We start from the raw sequence: 17,541 nt of genomic DNA on the forward strand, positions 1-17,541 counted from the left end.
GGGGCTTCAGTATGCCCTAACATGGAACTACTACCTATATTATTTTTCATGCTTGGGGAAAAAAGTCATGGTACATGTAATTGTATAAGCAGATTTTTAAAGCCTCATTATTGCCTTTAGACGTGCCCATAAATATATCTACGAAAAAATCGTACTTCTTACTTTCCTAACAGTTTTAAATGAAAATAGAAGGTGAACTGTACTACTGTAATAACCTGTACCCTGGGTCTCCAACACAGCAATAGTCTGTTTCCAGCTCAGTGATGTAAATCATCTTCAATCTACATCTGAAAAGCTGAAGACAGATCTTGGACAAACTGTGAATCCAGATCGTCTTTAACAAGGCTATATATGATTTCCTTTGAGTAAGATCCAACAGGTTCATTTAAGGCCTGTTTTAGAGCAGGAATGGGCTCTGGGCTTGGACTGGAGACGGAACCTTCAAACTCAGGAGTTACAGCTTAGTACCCTTTGAATCAGAACAACTACAATTGCTTATCAAAATATCATTTGCCACATCTAAGATTAGTTTATGCTTATCTCTGAGACAAATCTTTAGGAATTTAAGTAGCGACAGATAAAAAGCTAAAGCTTCACTTTGTTCAAATTTCTTTAAAATGAAATTAACACAGAAATAATAAACCATGAAAGTAAGTTAAAGACCAAGTCAAATTTCCAGCTTATAATTACTTTTCCACACAACACATTTATATAACTTAATATATGCAGATATGTTCCTGAAAATGCTCACCTTGTCCCCCGGCGACCCACTTAATTCCAATCCACCACAGTGTAAACATTGTACAGTGATGATATACATGAAGGAAAGAGACTTGGTTGTTTTTCTTCCTCAGGATAAAAAATACGGTGTCCAAATACTCAACCCCTTTAGATACAAAGTACCACCACAGAGCAGCAGCTATCTGTACAAAAAAAAAGGGGGGGGGGGGAGCATGTTATAAACACCAGAGTGACACTGTATTATATGGCTTTCTATTCATTCTTAGTCCTAAACAATCTTCATTGCACAAAATGTATGAGGCATAGAATCATTTTTGCCTAAGTAGGTGTGAAACCTAGGCATCTCTCCGTAAGCGGGGGGGCGGGGGAGATGAGAAAGAAAGGGTCCAAGGCTATATCTACACAGTGGCAACAGTTTAGGGAAAATTTCTAGTCTGCTACATAGCAGATGACCTGAAGTACCAAACTGCTGAACACAGAGCCATAAACACCTTCACACTACTGTTTTTCAATATGGTAGAGAAACAGAGATAGTTACTTTGTAAAGGTTATTTCAGATGTTCATGCTTAGCCTATATTAAACTTCAGATATTCTCGCAAGTATGTTTGGGTAGCTCCTGTCTCCGTTAGTGTCTGTCTGGCACTTTAACATGTGCAACAAAGTAAATACCTAATCATAGCATTTAGTATTAGGCAGTAAAATCTTTAAAGTAGTGAGTTGAAACAAACAAACGAACAAAAGTAACAAATATTTCCTAGGTCATAAATATAATCCTACTTACATGAATAAGTCTTTTCTCTTCCTGGGCTCTAATTAAGACACCAGATGGTGCAGAAAGATTATGTTACATGCTGAGATTAAGGATCCAAGGATCTAGTGAGAGGTGACCTCTGTAAATGTTTTAAAATATTTTGCAAGAACCCTATTATAATAGTAACCTAGACTCAACTTTTTTTACATTAAGTATTTTCTCTGATATGTATCCTATGTACCAACAACAAAGAAGACGGTACATAACTGAACTGTTTATAAATCTTTTGTGTGTCAAAGGTGACTGGAAAGTAAAATACGGGAACATTATATTATCAATGCTTTATTTTTCTGCAAATGTAATAAAAACTGAGTTTATGCCTATACAGATTGTGCTATGCTTAATTTACTAAACATTACATAGTTTATAAAACATTTGTTTTCCCTCAGGCTCTTAACAAATGAATTAGACTCTCTTTATAAGTTTCTATTCTTCACTGGAACCAACAAAACTCCAAAATGTCATCTTTACACTAAACATGGAATTTTCTAAGTACTGCATTCTGGTAATCCAGAACAAATGCACTCTCCCACAGCCAAATGGAACATGATGGCCATGAAAATATTTTCAGTTATATGCTTTTAAAGAAACGCACAGCTTTACTGACACACCACAATCCTATCCACTTTTGCCACTCTACAAAAGTACATTTTCAGAGTGGAGATTATAAAATTAAACCCACTTCTACTGACGAATGGTATTTTTAATGTACTTACCCTAACTTCATGAACATTATCAGAATAATCCACACTCTGGCAAATATAGCTATATCCTGCATTATATGATCCCATGAATAACTGGAAAAAAAGGGGAATAATATTTAAAGTAAAGTTTTAGTAGATACAGAATTTTAAAAACTCTAAATACAATATGCAACCTTTCAAATTATTTTAAAAAGCAATATTGTCTAAAAAATTCAAATGCATTAAACATTTAATGTATTAGAATTTCTAAAATTTGCTGTGTGTCAAGTTACTCTCAAATTGAAATCTAAATTAAAAATCACCAGTAACTCATTGACTGAGGCTTCAAATCTATCTACTTTATAACATCAAGAGAATTTTTGATTAACTATGACTCAGATCTAAGCGTGACACTGATTTCTTGCTCCAGAGTGGTTTTTATCTAACAAATGAGGTCAAAGTATCTAACTAAGTTAAATAAAAATTGTTATGAAGTTGAGATTCTATAGGCTAAGTTGTCAAAGATTTCTTTAAAAGAGAGTACTGTTTATTTTCCTAGCCTCACCACTCCCATTCTCTGGGTTCATACAGACTTTTAATAAGGAGTCTCTTTGGAAACAAAATCCTTCCACTCTTACAACTTAAAAAATGCCTGTGTCAATCTAGCCTTTAGGATTTCTTTCCAGAATGTCAGGGAGCATTTGCTGGTGACCAGAAAAGTACATGATGATTAACAGTGTGTAACAGTTAACTCATTTTAGTTGCAACCCAAAATATAATGACATAATGTAATAGGATTTCACTTGAAATCAGTATTTTACACCTGCATATTTTAATGTTACCAAATCTGAAACTGCTGAGTAAGAATTATAAATAAACAACAGCAACTATTTACTGACTATTTAATATGTGCCAACACTATCAAAAATCATTTCACTTATTTCTGACCTAGAAGGCAGGTATTATTCCCATTTTGCAGATGGAGAAAATGAGTCTCAGAAAAGTTAAATAACTTTTAGTGTCAGAACAGTTAATAAGGGTTATCTTGGAATCTAGTGTGTCTGCTTCAAAATTCCATTTTAAAACAACTGTTCCATACTTTCTGTATATTTCATATTTTTTTATCCAAACATGAAAAATGTCAATAATACAAAATTTACCTTTTAGAGTAGCTAACGGTTATCGTGGGGTACAATATTACATGATGTTTTTACACATTCTAATTTCTTAATTTCCAATAACCCTGGGGAATTACAAGGTGACTTCAGTAAACCTACCTCTCTGAAGATAAAAAGGTTAAGCAAAACCATCCCAAAATTATAGATAATGAGTACTAAGCGCATCTGGAAAGGTTCTCGGTCCTTCATCCATTTTGGACCCAGCCACACGAACAAGAGATAAAAAGTACTTATACAAAGTGTAGGCCATGGAGACTGCATCAGAGGCCAGTTCTCCACACGTTTATCTACAGAAAGAACAAAGTGATATTAAATTCATTAAACAATACATTCTTTTGAAATGAATTTCTCAGGAATTATAATATTTCAACTTAGCTTTTTTCCTAATTTGACCAAATGCAAGTCATTTTTCTCTGAGTCACAACAAAAATACATGGCATTAAAACCAAAGAAATGAGACCAATTCCTGTGAGTAGCTTTTGAAAATTATGTTTCACTCCTATGGCACACATTAAGTTTTATAGAGAACCTAGAGAACAAAGACAAGAAATCAACCTTGCTAAAACCACAGAACAAGCTGGGGGTGAAAAGTTAATGAAAGACTTCATAGACAGAAAATAAATTTTTTTAAACGTTTATTTATTATTTTTGAGAGACAGACAGAGTGCGAGTGGAGGAAGAACAGAGAAAGAGGGAGACACAGACTCTGAAGCAGGCTCCAGGCTCCGAGCTGTCAGCACAAAGCAACGATGCGGGGCTCAAACTCACGAATCGTGGAATCATGACCTGAGCTAAAGTCAGACGCCTAACAAACTGAGCCACCCAGGCGTCCCAGAAAATAAATATTTTAAGGAGAAACTTGTCATTCATATCAAACATATGAGATTTATCAGAGCAGTTTGGAAGCTGCTCCCTCCCTACCTAAAGCAAAGCAGGAAAAAATAGCAAACTGAAGAGGTGGAGCAATGCAAGCAATTGCCTGGCATATTTTTGGACACTAAGACAAGAGTATAGTTATATTTGTGTGATTAAATTAGGGGGGGACTACAGTTCTCTAATTTATTTAAATGGAAATCACCATATCCAAGACATTTCCATTATATTCAAGACATTGAATGTAACCAACTTATGAGCTTTTCTCTAAAGCTATAAGCATTTACTTCACATATGTGCAAGTATTTCATTTAAAATGAGTCAATTGTCCTTAATATTCAGATATGCAACCTTGAATCAATTTTACAATAGAGCTCTGCCACAAGTAACATTTCTAAGAGAAGCATGATAATGAAATACAGGGCTAACAAAGATTAATATTCTAATAAATTATAAAAAGATAGTGAAATTTATATTTCTAAATTTTTTTTTCAACATTTATTTATTTTTGGGACAGAGAGAGACAGAGCATGAACGGGGGAGGGGCAGAGAGAGAGGGAGACACAGAATCGGAAACAGGCTCCAGGCTCTGAGCCATCAGTCCAGAGCCTGACGCGGGGCTCGAACTCACGGACCGCGAGATCGTGACCTGGCTGAAGTCGGACACTTAACCGACTGCACCACCCAGGCGCCCCGAAATTTATATTTCTAAAGGCTAACCAGTATTTTACAGGTTGTGAATCTAATGTCTAGTTTATGCTTGGTAATGCAAAACATTTCCTTGTTCCATGCTGAAGAATAGGATGTACTTTTAAAATAGCAACAACAAAAAAATCCTGTCTTTCAATCCATTCCTAAAATCTAGCCTGAATAAATTTAACTTAATTACTCATTACAATATCCCACCATTAAAATGTCAGTTTTACTGAGACTATATATGCAGAAGAGTTCCGGATTAGATAATTAGGTTTCAAAATAACTTACTTAAAATTAGTCTGTTTCTATACACTATTGATAGAAAATAAGATAAAAGGAAGGAAATGGAAGTAGAACAATGTTTAATAACATAGTCTCCCAAGTCAGGAAGTGACATAATAACTATGGTTTCTACGAAATAAGAGTTGTTAGAAAGATGGGCTAGTGACTTGAAAGAAAAACACATATGAAAAGAAGAAAAAACAAAAACTGATTTTATTTCAGAGTTTACAGGAGAGGCTTACTATCTACTAATGGAAATTATGGTTCTGCCACTCAAATCAAAACATATTCCAGCGTTAAAAATAAACTAAAACACAAGACAGGAGAAAACAGTCCTCTTATGAAGAGGGTGGCTTAAAAGATGAGTGGCTGACTTTTGTTGAAGGCATCGTGCCACAATGGTCTTATCACTGATTGTCTGCTTTTCTTTAATATTGTCATATTATCCTGCTATGACCATATCTTTCTATGCCAAAGTCCCCCCTTAAAACATGGCATATTTATCCACTTAGATATTTATTTCCTATAGGAAAAAAACTCAATACAAATCCCTAAATCCTAGTAGCTTGTGGTGTCCTATTCGTTTCTAGAAACTAGAGGGCAGACATTGTTTTTCCAAGTGTTTGAAACAAAGAGCAAAAGGTGTCTGTTATGAGATAATCCACATAGCAAAGAAAGGAAGATAAATTCATCTGAAAGGAGATTCTTATTTCTAACATCACAGATTATATCACACTCTTATCACACACCGAATTCCTGCTGATTGCAAAGTTAAGTTCTGAACAAGTAGAAAGCAATTAGAGAAAAAGGTCCAAAAATTTTCCCCAAATCAAGAATGAATAAAAATGTTCATTCTTTTTGATATATAGTGTGGGTAGCCTGTACCATTCTCTTATTCAACAGAGAAGTTTAGAGAGAGAACTAAGAAAGACACCGAGAGGAAGGGACACAAGTAAGAAGCTGGAGATCTGACAATATGAAACAACAGAGGCCAACATAAGAGTAAAAAGGTGGAGGGGAGTAGGTAAGAAAAAAGAGATACTAGAAAAGGCGTTTGAGACTCTATCAGTAAACAGATGGGCTGAGTTTTAATATCAGCTCTGCTACCATTTAAGGGCACCATCTGTCTTCATCCTGTTCATCTATAAAACCTATTGGAGAGAAAGGGAACTAGATTAGTATTTCCCCAACTTTAATGAGAAAAACAATCACGGGGAGGGAAAGCATAGCTTAAATGCAGGTTCTGACTCAGTAGGTCTTGGATATAGTCCACTTATTAGGAAGATTCTGCATTTTCTAGGAAGCTCCAATGGATGCTATGTCAATATTCCATGGCCCATCCTCTGAGTAGCAAGAAGCTACACAATCTCTTACGGTTTTTTTATTTTAATTTCTGAAAGTTGTTACTTTTAAAAAATGATAATTAGGAAGAAGAATGAAACTTAAGGTGAGGAAAACTGGGTCCAAAAAATGGGCAATTTTCACTGGTCAGGGAACACATTTTGCATGCCAGAGTACCCGACATTTCTATTCCACTGCGGCACTCATCACACTGTCCTATACCTTCTTTTAAAATGCAATGTCCCTGAAGGCAGGGGCTGTGTCTTTCATTCGTGTACTTCAATGCTCATGAGGGTGCCTAAACCACACTTATTTGATACATAAATTATGAGTGGTTGATTTGTTTTTCCATTTTAGTCCTTTATTCTTGATACCTTCAAATGAAATCCAACAGTACATATACTGATATTCCAGGTTTCTTCAGTGCTCAGCAACCCTTTCTACAGCTCCTCCCAGATCCTCCTCTATGGGACATATAACTTGAACCCAAGTCAGCACTTCAACCCAGTATTTAGGGGTAAATGTGTGCTCTCTGTCTCTCTGCCTCAGTGTCTTTACTTCATTGCTTTCTCCAGGGAAAAAGGCAATGCCTCCCATTTCTATATTCAACATTGCAAGTCATGTGTTCATTTAGCAACCACTTAACAAAACCATCTTCAGACTATAAAAGTCCATAGTTCACACCGTATCTTTCTCAAAATAGCCCACCAGTTCACCAGGGTCAGAAAGCCCTCAAGAATTCCACCTGCAATAAGCATTATGGAAGTTGTAGTAACTGTCAGCAATCTGAACACAGCATCACAACCCCCATCCTATGGTGATATTTGCATATCTCTCCATGTCTCTGCAGTTACTTGTGTCTTTCTAAATTTATTTGCATAAATATTTCCTTTAGTACTTCTGACAAGATGCGTATATCCAATACTTCTTTTACTTGTTCCCTTTTCCACTAAAAAGGATGAAGTGAGTCACAATAGTGTCATACAATAATATGAAAATTCACGATTACTAACAGGTCCCCCACACAAGTCTTGAGCAAGAAAAAAAAAAAGAGAAAGAAACGAAAAGAAAAGAAAAGAAAGAAAAAAGATGTAGAGTTAGAACAGTAAAAGAAGATCATGAGTACTAAAGCTTTTATTTATTTTATATAATCTTAAAATAATGAATTATCCAGCCTGTCATTAACTCAAATGTTTCAATAACATTTTTACATGTTGCCTCTCTTCTAAGAAAGATGTGTACATCTGCTTAGATTCTTTGTTTTTTCCAGTTCTATTGAGACATAATTGACATACTTCACTATGTAAGTATAAGGCATACAGCATGATGGTCTGATTTACATATATTGTTAAATGATTACCACAATAGGTTCAGCTAACATCTATCTTTTCATAGATAAAACAGAAAGAAAACAATAAAGGGAAAAAATGGTTTCCTTGTGATGAAAACTCCTAGGATTTACTCTCATAACAACTTCCATGTGTATCATACAGCAGTGTTTGCTACAGTCATCATGTTGTACATTACACCCCTAGTGCTTATTTATTTTATAACTGGAAGTTTGTGCCTTTTGACCACCTTCTTCTAACACCCCCTTCCCCCTTCCCTTGGTAAGGACAAATCTGATCCCTTTTTTCTGAGTTTTGTTTATTTGTTATAAACAGCATATTTTAAGGGTAAATTAAATCTTCTATTCATTTGAGTTACACTGAATCTAAGTGTAGATTACACACATTAGAGTAAATGATGACATGTTTCCAATATGCTGTCAATATCCTAATTCTACACAGTTGTGGACAGGAATTGACACCATGAATTTATTAGGAAAAAAACAAGGGAGAAAACAATTCAACTGAAATCCTATTCCTCCTGCCACCACTGAAGTCAAACTGTCATCAAGGAATACCCAAGATTCAAATGGGTTTTATATAACATTCTTAGAAATTCTCTATTTGTACAGTTTGGGGGGAGGGGATCAATATGGCACAAATATAAACTGACTCTAGTTGACTTGTCAAATTGTCTTATTTTTATATTTTATATCTAAGTTTATTAACATGTTTATGCCTCCATGTCTTAGTGATTTTGCTCTTATTTTGAGCTTATCAACAATTTTAAGCCATTTGTGTTACATGTAAACCTTTACCTAAAGGAGGGCTGTACAATTTTAGATTTAGATATGATCTCTTTATATTAAAAATGAAATTCAGAGAAGTCAAGAGCCTCATGTAGCCTAGCAGGTATTCGAATACCACTCAGTTTTCACGTCCATTAATTTTAAGAGAGATGATTTCCATCAATTTGATACCAATACCAAATTTTGGGTACAAATGGTATGCTAAGATAGAATTGTGACTATCATGTTTCTTTAAGGGAAAGAAAATAAGAGAGACCTACAAAAGTTCCCTTAGTAGAAAGAAGGACAAGAGATAGTCACACTAAGTTTCATACTTTTTTAGGTGCTACATCTAACACACCTGGTCTAGGATCATGAATGCTTTGGAAGCCATAACACAAAGAAAGGTGGGAAAAAACTAAGGATGTCCAGCCTGGAGAAAAGAAAGAGGACTCATCAAACACTAAAAGACCTAAAGAGAGCTCAGATTTATTCTCTAATTCCATAGAATTAGAACCAACGAAAAGAAGTTTTAGGAAGCTGAATTACACCTAAATTCAGAAAATTTCTAAGAACTTGGTCTTTCTTTTTGTAAGAAGAAAGAGCTGTCTTCTTTGGCAATGAGTTCCTTATCCTAGTTTTAAATTAAATTTAAGCGAACCTAGAGATAAGCATTGTAGCACATCAAGTTCAGGAGCAAGAGACTATTTTAACAATAAGAATTACTAAGATACATTATCTTAACTCTTTCAGACCCTTAAGAGTTAATTTTTTTCCTCAAGAAATAGTTTCCATTTAGAACATTTTGATTGTTTCATAAAGCTCATACCAAGTGAGAATGATTTATTTACAAACATTCGTTCAGTCAGTAATCATAAAATTTTATTTGTATTAAAAGGTCATGTAATAGTTACACAACTGTCTGTGTCAAAACTCACACACTGTTAAATAAAAAGAGTTAGTTTTATTATGTGTAGATTATACCTTTACAAATGGGAGGTAAAATGGTCTATCTGAAGTGGAGCTTCCTTCAAACATGCTACACCAACAGGTTTTTATTCTTAACCTGATCTGTATCTTAAAATCACACAGCATGATGGATACATAGAATAGACTTTGAAGTGAGACTCTCCACCCCTTCTGAACTAAGTGATTTGGGGAAGGTAGTCTGGTTCCTGACCTGTCAAAACTCATTTACTAGAAAAGGAGACAGACATAAAAAATCTATTGCTTTGCAGGACAATGAGCACAATGTAAGAGAAGACAGTTAAGAACAGTGGTAGGACAGGGGACAAGATGGACTGCAGGGATAGACATCTGAATTGTTTCTTGAAGGAAAGAAGAGGAATTTGCCAAACAGAGAGAACGAAGGCCTTCTTACAGACAGAAACATATGTATAAAAAGCCCCAAATCAAGAAATAACACATTTATTCTGGAAACTAAGCAGGCCTGAGGTAGAGGATATTTACAAAGGAAGATGGCAGGAAATGACTGGAGACTTATGGGTCAGATCAGACCTAGGAGAGTCTTACAAGCTATGCTGAAGAGGCTAGAATCTGTCTGGTAGATAATGGAGAGATGCTTAATTGGTTAAAAATAGGGGATCACGTTTAGCTTATAAAAAATAATGGCAGAAGCAGTGGGAGATGGACTGAAGGGGAAGAGGATACATCAAGAGGCAAGGAAACCAGTTGGATCAGTGGTTCTCAAACATCTCTGTTGCCAGGCCACCCACATAAGAACCATCTGCTTGTTAAAAGTATAGATTGTTGGGCCCCACCCTAGATCTACTGAATCAAAATCTCCATGGATAGGGCCAGGACTGTGATCTCAATGTTCCTCTGGTGATTCTGGTGGGCAGTCAGACTTGGACACCACTGTAATGCAAGAAATGATGGAAACCTGAATTAAGAGGGCTGCACTGGTGATGAACATAGGCAGACATGAAAGTAATCTCTACAGACGTGGTGACTGATGCAGATGTAAGAGCTAAGGGTGAAAGAAAATTCAAAAGTACTCCCAGATTTCTGGCATGGCTGGTGGCAGAAGTGGTGAAACCATGATCCTGGCCAGAGCATAAAAGGAGAGGAACAGATCTGGAAGGAGATCCAGGACAGAGCATAAAGGAAGAGAAATGAATCTGGAAGGAAATGACCAGGTGACTTTTTAAACATCCTGTGTCTGAAGTACTTGTGTGTGTCTGAAGTACCTGGGTGGACGTATCCAGTAGGCCTTGTGGCTGCAGAGAACTACCAGGGTTACAGACACATGGAAGAGTCACTGGCAATGTGACTCACTCACATCGAGTTTGAGGTCACAAGGGAAAGAGCATGTGGAATGAGAGAATAAAATGAATAAAAGGAGAATAAAAGGAGAGTAAGATGTTTCCAAAAGGATGGGGCAAGCAACAGACACTTACAGATGGAGAATCAACTGTTCTTTTCTTTTCAATCAGGAAATAGTAACTACTTCACAGGTTGATGTGTGATGATTAAATGTAAAAGCTGCAGCACACATGAATACCACAATTGTTGTTCCTTCTGCTGTATCCTATTCCCTATCCATGCCACATCTTCACACAGGTGTGTCTTATTTCAGGAATAAGCTGAGTCCCTCCCATTAAAAGTCAAGTCCCGAGGTACCTGGGTGGCTCAGTCAGTTAAGTTTCTGACTTCAGTTCAGGTCATGATCTCACAGTTTGTGAGTTTGAGTCCCGCGTCGGACTCTGTGCCGACAGCTCAGAGCCTGGAGCCTGCGTTGGATTCTGTGTCATCCTCTCTTTCTGCCCCTCCCACACCTGCACTCTGTCTCTCTCTCAAAAATAAACATTTAAAAAAAAGGTTTTTTTTTAAAGTCAAGTCCTGCGATATCTTCTATGCCTTTTCTTCCTGCTCTAAAGTTCTCTAGATTGCAAATATTGACTCTCAAGTCAGCCTACCAACACTGGAATCCTAGCTCTCTAATTTACTAGGTAAATACATTGAGCAAGTCACTTAAGTCTCTCTGGCTTTATGGATGATAACAGCGTTGTTGGCAGGAATAAGATATTGCTATATGCATGGTGCCTGACACAGAATAAGAGTTCAATAAGTGTTGGCACTGTCATTATTATTGATAATAATTAAACCACTAAATCCTCTTTTCCAAGAGAAGAGCTTAACCAAATGAAAGGGAAAATACCATCAATAATAAATTGTATAAGAGTTTAAACTGAGAAAACAGAACATTTTTATAACTTATATACTGAGAAGACAGCACATTCTATCATTTATTCAGGAGAACAAATACATAACAAGTCTAACTTTGCATTTTGAATTATTTAGAGGCTACTTAAAAGAACAAAACCTCTTTTTTAATAAAGTGTAAACCAGAGGTGCGTGGGTGGCTCAGTTGGCTAAGCCTCTGACTTCGGCTCAGGTCATGATCTCACAGTTCATGGGCTGGAGCCCCGCATCAGGATCTGTACTTATAGCTCAGAGCCTGGAGCCTGCTTCGGATTCTGTGTCTCCCTCTCTCTCTGTCCCGCCCCCGCTCGTACTTTGTCTCTCTTTGCCTCTCAAAAATGAATAAATGTTAAAAATATTAAAAATGAAAGAAAAAAACAAAATGTAAATAAATAATATGGATTTAATTTTCATAAGTAACAAAATATTCATAATCCAATAGTTTTGAAGTAATCCAAGTCCTTTATAAACCTCTACTTATACACAAACAACTGTAATTAATTCTTGTAATTGATTTTTCTTAAAGCTTCTTAGAATTCAGGTTTCTACCAATCAAAATGAACTTTATTTCCCAAGTAGTCTAAGCTAGTTATCATCTTCCAAAATAAAAAGCAGTAAATTTTTTTTTTTAATTTTTTTTTCAACGTTTATTTATTTTTGGGACAGAGAGAGACAGAGCATGAACGGGGGAGGGGCAGAGAGAGAGGGAGACACAGAATCGGAAACAGGCTCCAGGCTCCGAGCCATCAGCCCAGCGCCCGACGCGGGGCTCGAACTCACGGACCGCGAGATCGTGACCTGGCTGAAGTCGGACGCTTAACCGACTGCGCCACCCAGGCGCCCCAGCAGTAAAATTTTTAATTTTTAGGACATACAAATTTCTAGAATTAACAAAAGTGAGCACAAGACTAGGAAATAATTCTAGTCCGGTGATGACTTAGGAACACACATGGAACAGAGGGAGTGTGGTACAGGGACAAGGGACAGGACTTGAATTAAGAACACCTGGATCCCAAGTCTATCTATGTGCTAGCCCCATGACTTAACACCTGAAACTGTTGGAGCACACTTTCCTCTTATGTAAAATGGGGGTAATAATAAAATTACCCAAATCACAGAGTTGCTTTGAGGCTCAAATTGATAACCCTCTGTAAGAAGCCTCTCCAACATTAACTCGTTTTTTATTTTAAAAGTATTAAATATGTATTTCTTTTGAAATCTTTAAAGCACACTGTGATTACCTCTATTATACCATGCAACTGTCCGTTTAGTCTGTTTAAGCACATCCCACACAGACTGGGCAGGGGCAGTATTGTTATTTCTATAGCCATAAAGGCTTGTTAACAGTGGATGTACCCAGCAAATGGCTGAAGACTAGTGGACTGGATGAAGGCCGCAAAGTGTCTGCAAAATAAATATTATTATTATGGCTACTGCTATTGTGAGAATAGACATTCAAGACATTTCTCAACTGCCCTTTTGATTCAGTTAAAATGAGCAAGAGTTATTGATCAATATGGTTCTAAAAGGTATACAAAGTCCTTGCTGGGGTAAAAAAACCACTAAATATTCTATAAAAATCCATGCCATTGTTTGTTTTTCTTAAACATATCTTTAAAGCAATCGCTTAGGAACATTTGTAAGTCTTCTTTTTCAATATTAGTACAAAGTAGCAGATTATCAAAGAAATTAAGAGTCCTCCATTCCCTTGCTATTCCAAGTGTGGTACACCAGCAGAAAAGTATCTCCTGGGAGCTAATAGAAATGCAGCATTTCAGGGGCACCTGAGTGGTTCAGTAGGTTAAGTGTCCGACTTCAGCTCAGGTCATGATCTCACTGTTGGTGGGTTCAAGCCCCGTGTTGGGCTCTGTGCTGACAGCTCAGAGCCTGGAGCCTGCTTCGGATTCTGTGTCTCCCTCTCTCTCTGCCCCTCCCCCACTCGCACTCTGTCTCTCTGTGTCTCTTAAAATAAATACATGTTTAAAAAAATTTTAAAGAAATACAGCATTTCAGGCCTCATTCCAGGACTACTAAGCCAGAATGTGTATTTTAATAAGATTCGCAGGTGATTTACACATTAAAATCTAAGAAGAACTGCTCTAGTTTACTCATAAACGTGGGCCTATTTTACATTAAAATCCAGTCATAAAAGCTTGGTTTATTTATTTGTTCCTAGAGTCTACCTGAATCACTTTATTTTCCTTTTAACAACATCTACATCTATTTAACCTGCCATAAACAAAAACACACGCCTAACAACCAACTAGAGATACTGAGTAGCTTTGGGAGTATATTCAAGACATTGAGAAGTATGTACTATATATTTTCCAAAACTATTCATCCTTCTTTAATAAGTTAGAACCAACAGCTGCGAATCAATACCATTTTTTACACCTGTATACTAACCACTAATATACAAGCAATATTGTTAAAAATCCATTTGCCTTTACTGACTACACAAAAATAATAGTCAATGTCACACCGTACACTAGAGGAACCCCAGAGGGAAACCGCAGACTTTTTCTTAATGAGGTAGTCAATGTCTTCCTCCATTAATTATAAAGGTCATGAGGGCCAGGGCCACAGTCTTTATTCCTTGATGTATCCATATAACAATGCCTAGGATACAAGTGCCCTCAAACATTTGTTAAAAAGAAAATTTTTAATGAAAAATGTAGGTAACTGTTGTCAAGAAGACTTTGAGAAGGATTTTATCTCTATGATAGGGGTAAACCAAATAACAGCATAAGGCCTTTTCTGGATTCTAGTCTAACATGTGATGCTTAATATATTCTCCAAGCCAAGTAAGGTTTTGGGTATCAGTGAGATGAAGAAGGCAGAACTAGAGGAGAAAGGGTCTTTATACAGCTGGATACAATGGACAGGTAACAATCCAAGATATACTCTGGAAGTAAAACACAGATTCTGAAGGCACTGCATGAAGGAAAGTGCAGTACGTTCCCATTGAGTCAGAGTGATGAGCAGGGAAAATTTCTGCTTTAGCCTCCCTTTACATCCTCAGGAAAAAGGGTGATGGTTTGAATTAGGAAGAGTGCCTGGATGAATGTAAGGAAAGGGCAGACCTTGCAGAATATAGAGGTGGTGCAGGCAGAGGTTCGGCTAAAAAACGACGAAGAGGTCGGCATGTGATGGGCAGACAGGAGGGAATGGAGGTCTCCACCAGCAAGGCAAGGGTAAGCTGCAGCATCTGAGGGGACGAGGGGGTAAATGGCCTGAAAGTAGTTACAACAGGAGGGCAAAAATGTTTTCTGTAACTGAGTTGTAGAACAGTCACCAAAGAGCCTGAAAGCATGGATAAAGGAGTTAAAAAATAGAGAAAAAAAGGAAAGAAGAAATTTGGTTCTAAGTCTGCCTGAGCAGAGATCATGAAAAGGTAGAAAGTGAGACAAATGATAAAATCTCCCACAGAGAGCAGATGCACAGGGGGGGATTCAGACACTGCAAAGGAGAAAAGACAATAACACAGATGAGGTGAGTGAATCATTGTGTGTTGCAAGCTGGAAGACTGATTCCTTTGAGGTTTAACTTCAAAGGATTAGTACTAGAAGGAGAAGATCCAGGGGCGCCTGGGTGGCGCAGTCGGTTAAGCGTCCGATTTCAGCCAGGTCACGATCTCACGGTCTGTGAGTTTGAGCCCCGCGTCAGGCTCTGGGCTGATGGCTCAGAGCCTGGAGCCTGTTTCCGATTCTGTGTCTCCCTCTCTCTCTGCCCCTCCCCCGTTCATGCTCTGTCTCTCTCTGTCCCAAAAATAAATAAACGTTGAAAAAAAAAAAATAAAAAAAAAATAAAAAAAAGAAGGAGAAGATCCAAGGAAAGTCAGTTCACTCACTTGGGAAAAGGGAATAATAATGATTTATTCTTTTCAATAAATACAGCCCAAAGGAATATGAGGATTAAATGTGATAATACATATAAAGCATTAGACATACTGCCTGGAACTTAGTAAGCATCCAATAAATGTTTGCTATTATTAGTAGACAGTAAAACAGTATTTGTTGGATGAATAGGAAGCTTATACTGCCTTAGGAAAAAGTCGCTCGTGTAGGAAGGTGAAAGGTCCCAGCTTGATTAGGTCCCAGCTCCATTACTTTCCAGCTGTTTTGCTGGTGTTGTTTTAAGAATTTAGCTTTTCAAAAAAAATGTTAATTGAGTTTTGAGAAAGAGAGAGAGAGCACAAGCGGGAGAGGAGGACAGAGGATCGAAGTGGGCTCTGCACTGACATCAGTGAGCCTGATGTGGGGCTCAGACTCACAAACCACAAGATCATGACCTGAGTCAAAGTCATATGTTCAACTGCTGAGCCACCCAGGTGACCCCAAGCTGTGTAGTTTTAAGTCTGTTTCTTCATCATATAATGATTAAATAATACCTACCTTATAGGGATGCTATGAACATTAAATAAGGTGTATAAAACACATACTACAGCATTTTACAAGTCCATAAGGGTCTTATTCTAGAAGCTCAATAAATAGCAGTAAGTTTCACTATGTGCAGATGACATCTAAATCCATGGTTGAAATATATATATATAAATACATATACACACATATATGTATATATATATATACACACACACATATTTACATATACTTATGTATATATTTGACCCTCGAACATCATAGGTTTAAACCACATGAGTCCACTTCAATTCGTAAGTTATTTTCAATAAATACAGTACAGAACTGTAAATGTATTTTCCTTATGATCTTCTTAATAACATTTCTTTTCTCTAACTTTCTTTATAATTAAGAATACAATATATAATACATATAACACAAAGTACATTAATCAACTATTTATGTTATGGTGTTATGTTATGGTGTTATGGTGAGGTTTCTGGTCAATAGTAGGCTATAAGAAGTTAAGTTTTTGGGGAATCAAAGGTTATACATGGATTTTTGACTGTGCAGGGGGCAGCATTTCTTAACCCCTGAATTATTGAAGTCAGTTATGTATTTTTCCCCCAGACCTCTTAATTGCCTAAAATCCCCCCACCTTTAGGCATTGTTTCCCTTTCCCTACAAACTGGCTCTTATGAATATGTCTTCATATATATGTATTTGATATGAAAGAACGACGCCTCACATCCTGGAAGCCAAGATAAAATGCAGCTAAGTGGTTTCCTTCTTGCTGCATTTTCACATTTTGCTTGACTTCTCAGAAAAGCAGTCATAAAACTTCCTCCCTGTGCTAATCTGGAAGTTCAGAGTCCAAACATCCCCCTTAGTGCCACTAATGATCTTAAGGATTTAAGGAAACTGAAATGGTATTTCCTTTTAGCAAAAAAAACAAAACAAAACAAACAAAAACACTGAAAATACCATTGAAGTGTGTGTATGTTTTAATGGGAACTGTGACCATAATCTTCTCTTGCTAACAGTTCTATATGCTGAATATCCAATGGGTAATTTACTGTTGGTCCTGAATTTATTTCTTTTCACTAATTACCAATAGTTTCACACTTAGACTATGAAATTTAGCAAACATTTTCATAATTCACTTTGAATATATTTTTTTATTTTTAAAGAGAGCATGTGTGGTAGAGGAAGAGAGAATCCCAAGCAGGCTCCATG

The 17,541-nt window shown here is 36.7% G+C and overlaps 1 protein-coding gene across 1 annotated transcript in view; it reads right to left on the reverse strand.

The window, feature by feature from the left end:
* The window catches only part of ELOVL4 (ELOVL fatty acid elongase 4), a 34,156-nt gene that overhangs the window by 5,934 nt on the left and 10,681 nt on the right, over positions 1-17,541 (reverse strand). Inside the window, exons 2-4 of the mRNA XM_040474011.1 lie at positions 3,514-3,701; positions 2,270-2,350; positions 752-923 (exon numbers count right to left, since the gene is read on the reverse strand). Of these exons, the coding sequence (XP_040329945.1) occupies positions 752-923; positions 2,270-2,350; positions 3,514-3,701 (441 nt within the window). The remainder of the gene's footprint in view (positions 1-751; positions 924-2,269; positions 2,351-3,513; positions 3,702-17,541) is intronic.

This window comes from Herpailurus yagouaroundi, unplaced genomic scaffold (assembly GCF_014898765.1).
Source record: "Herpailurus yagouaroundi ecotype Mexico unplaced genomic scaffold, PumYag 139, whole genome shotgun sequence".
Classification (NCBI taxonomy): Eukaryota; Metazoa; Chordata; class Mammalia; order Carnivora; family Felidae; genus Herpailurus; species Herpailurus yagouaroundi.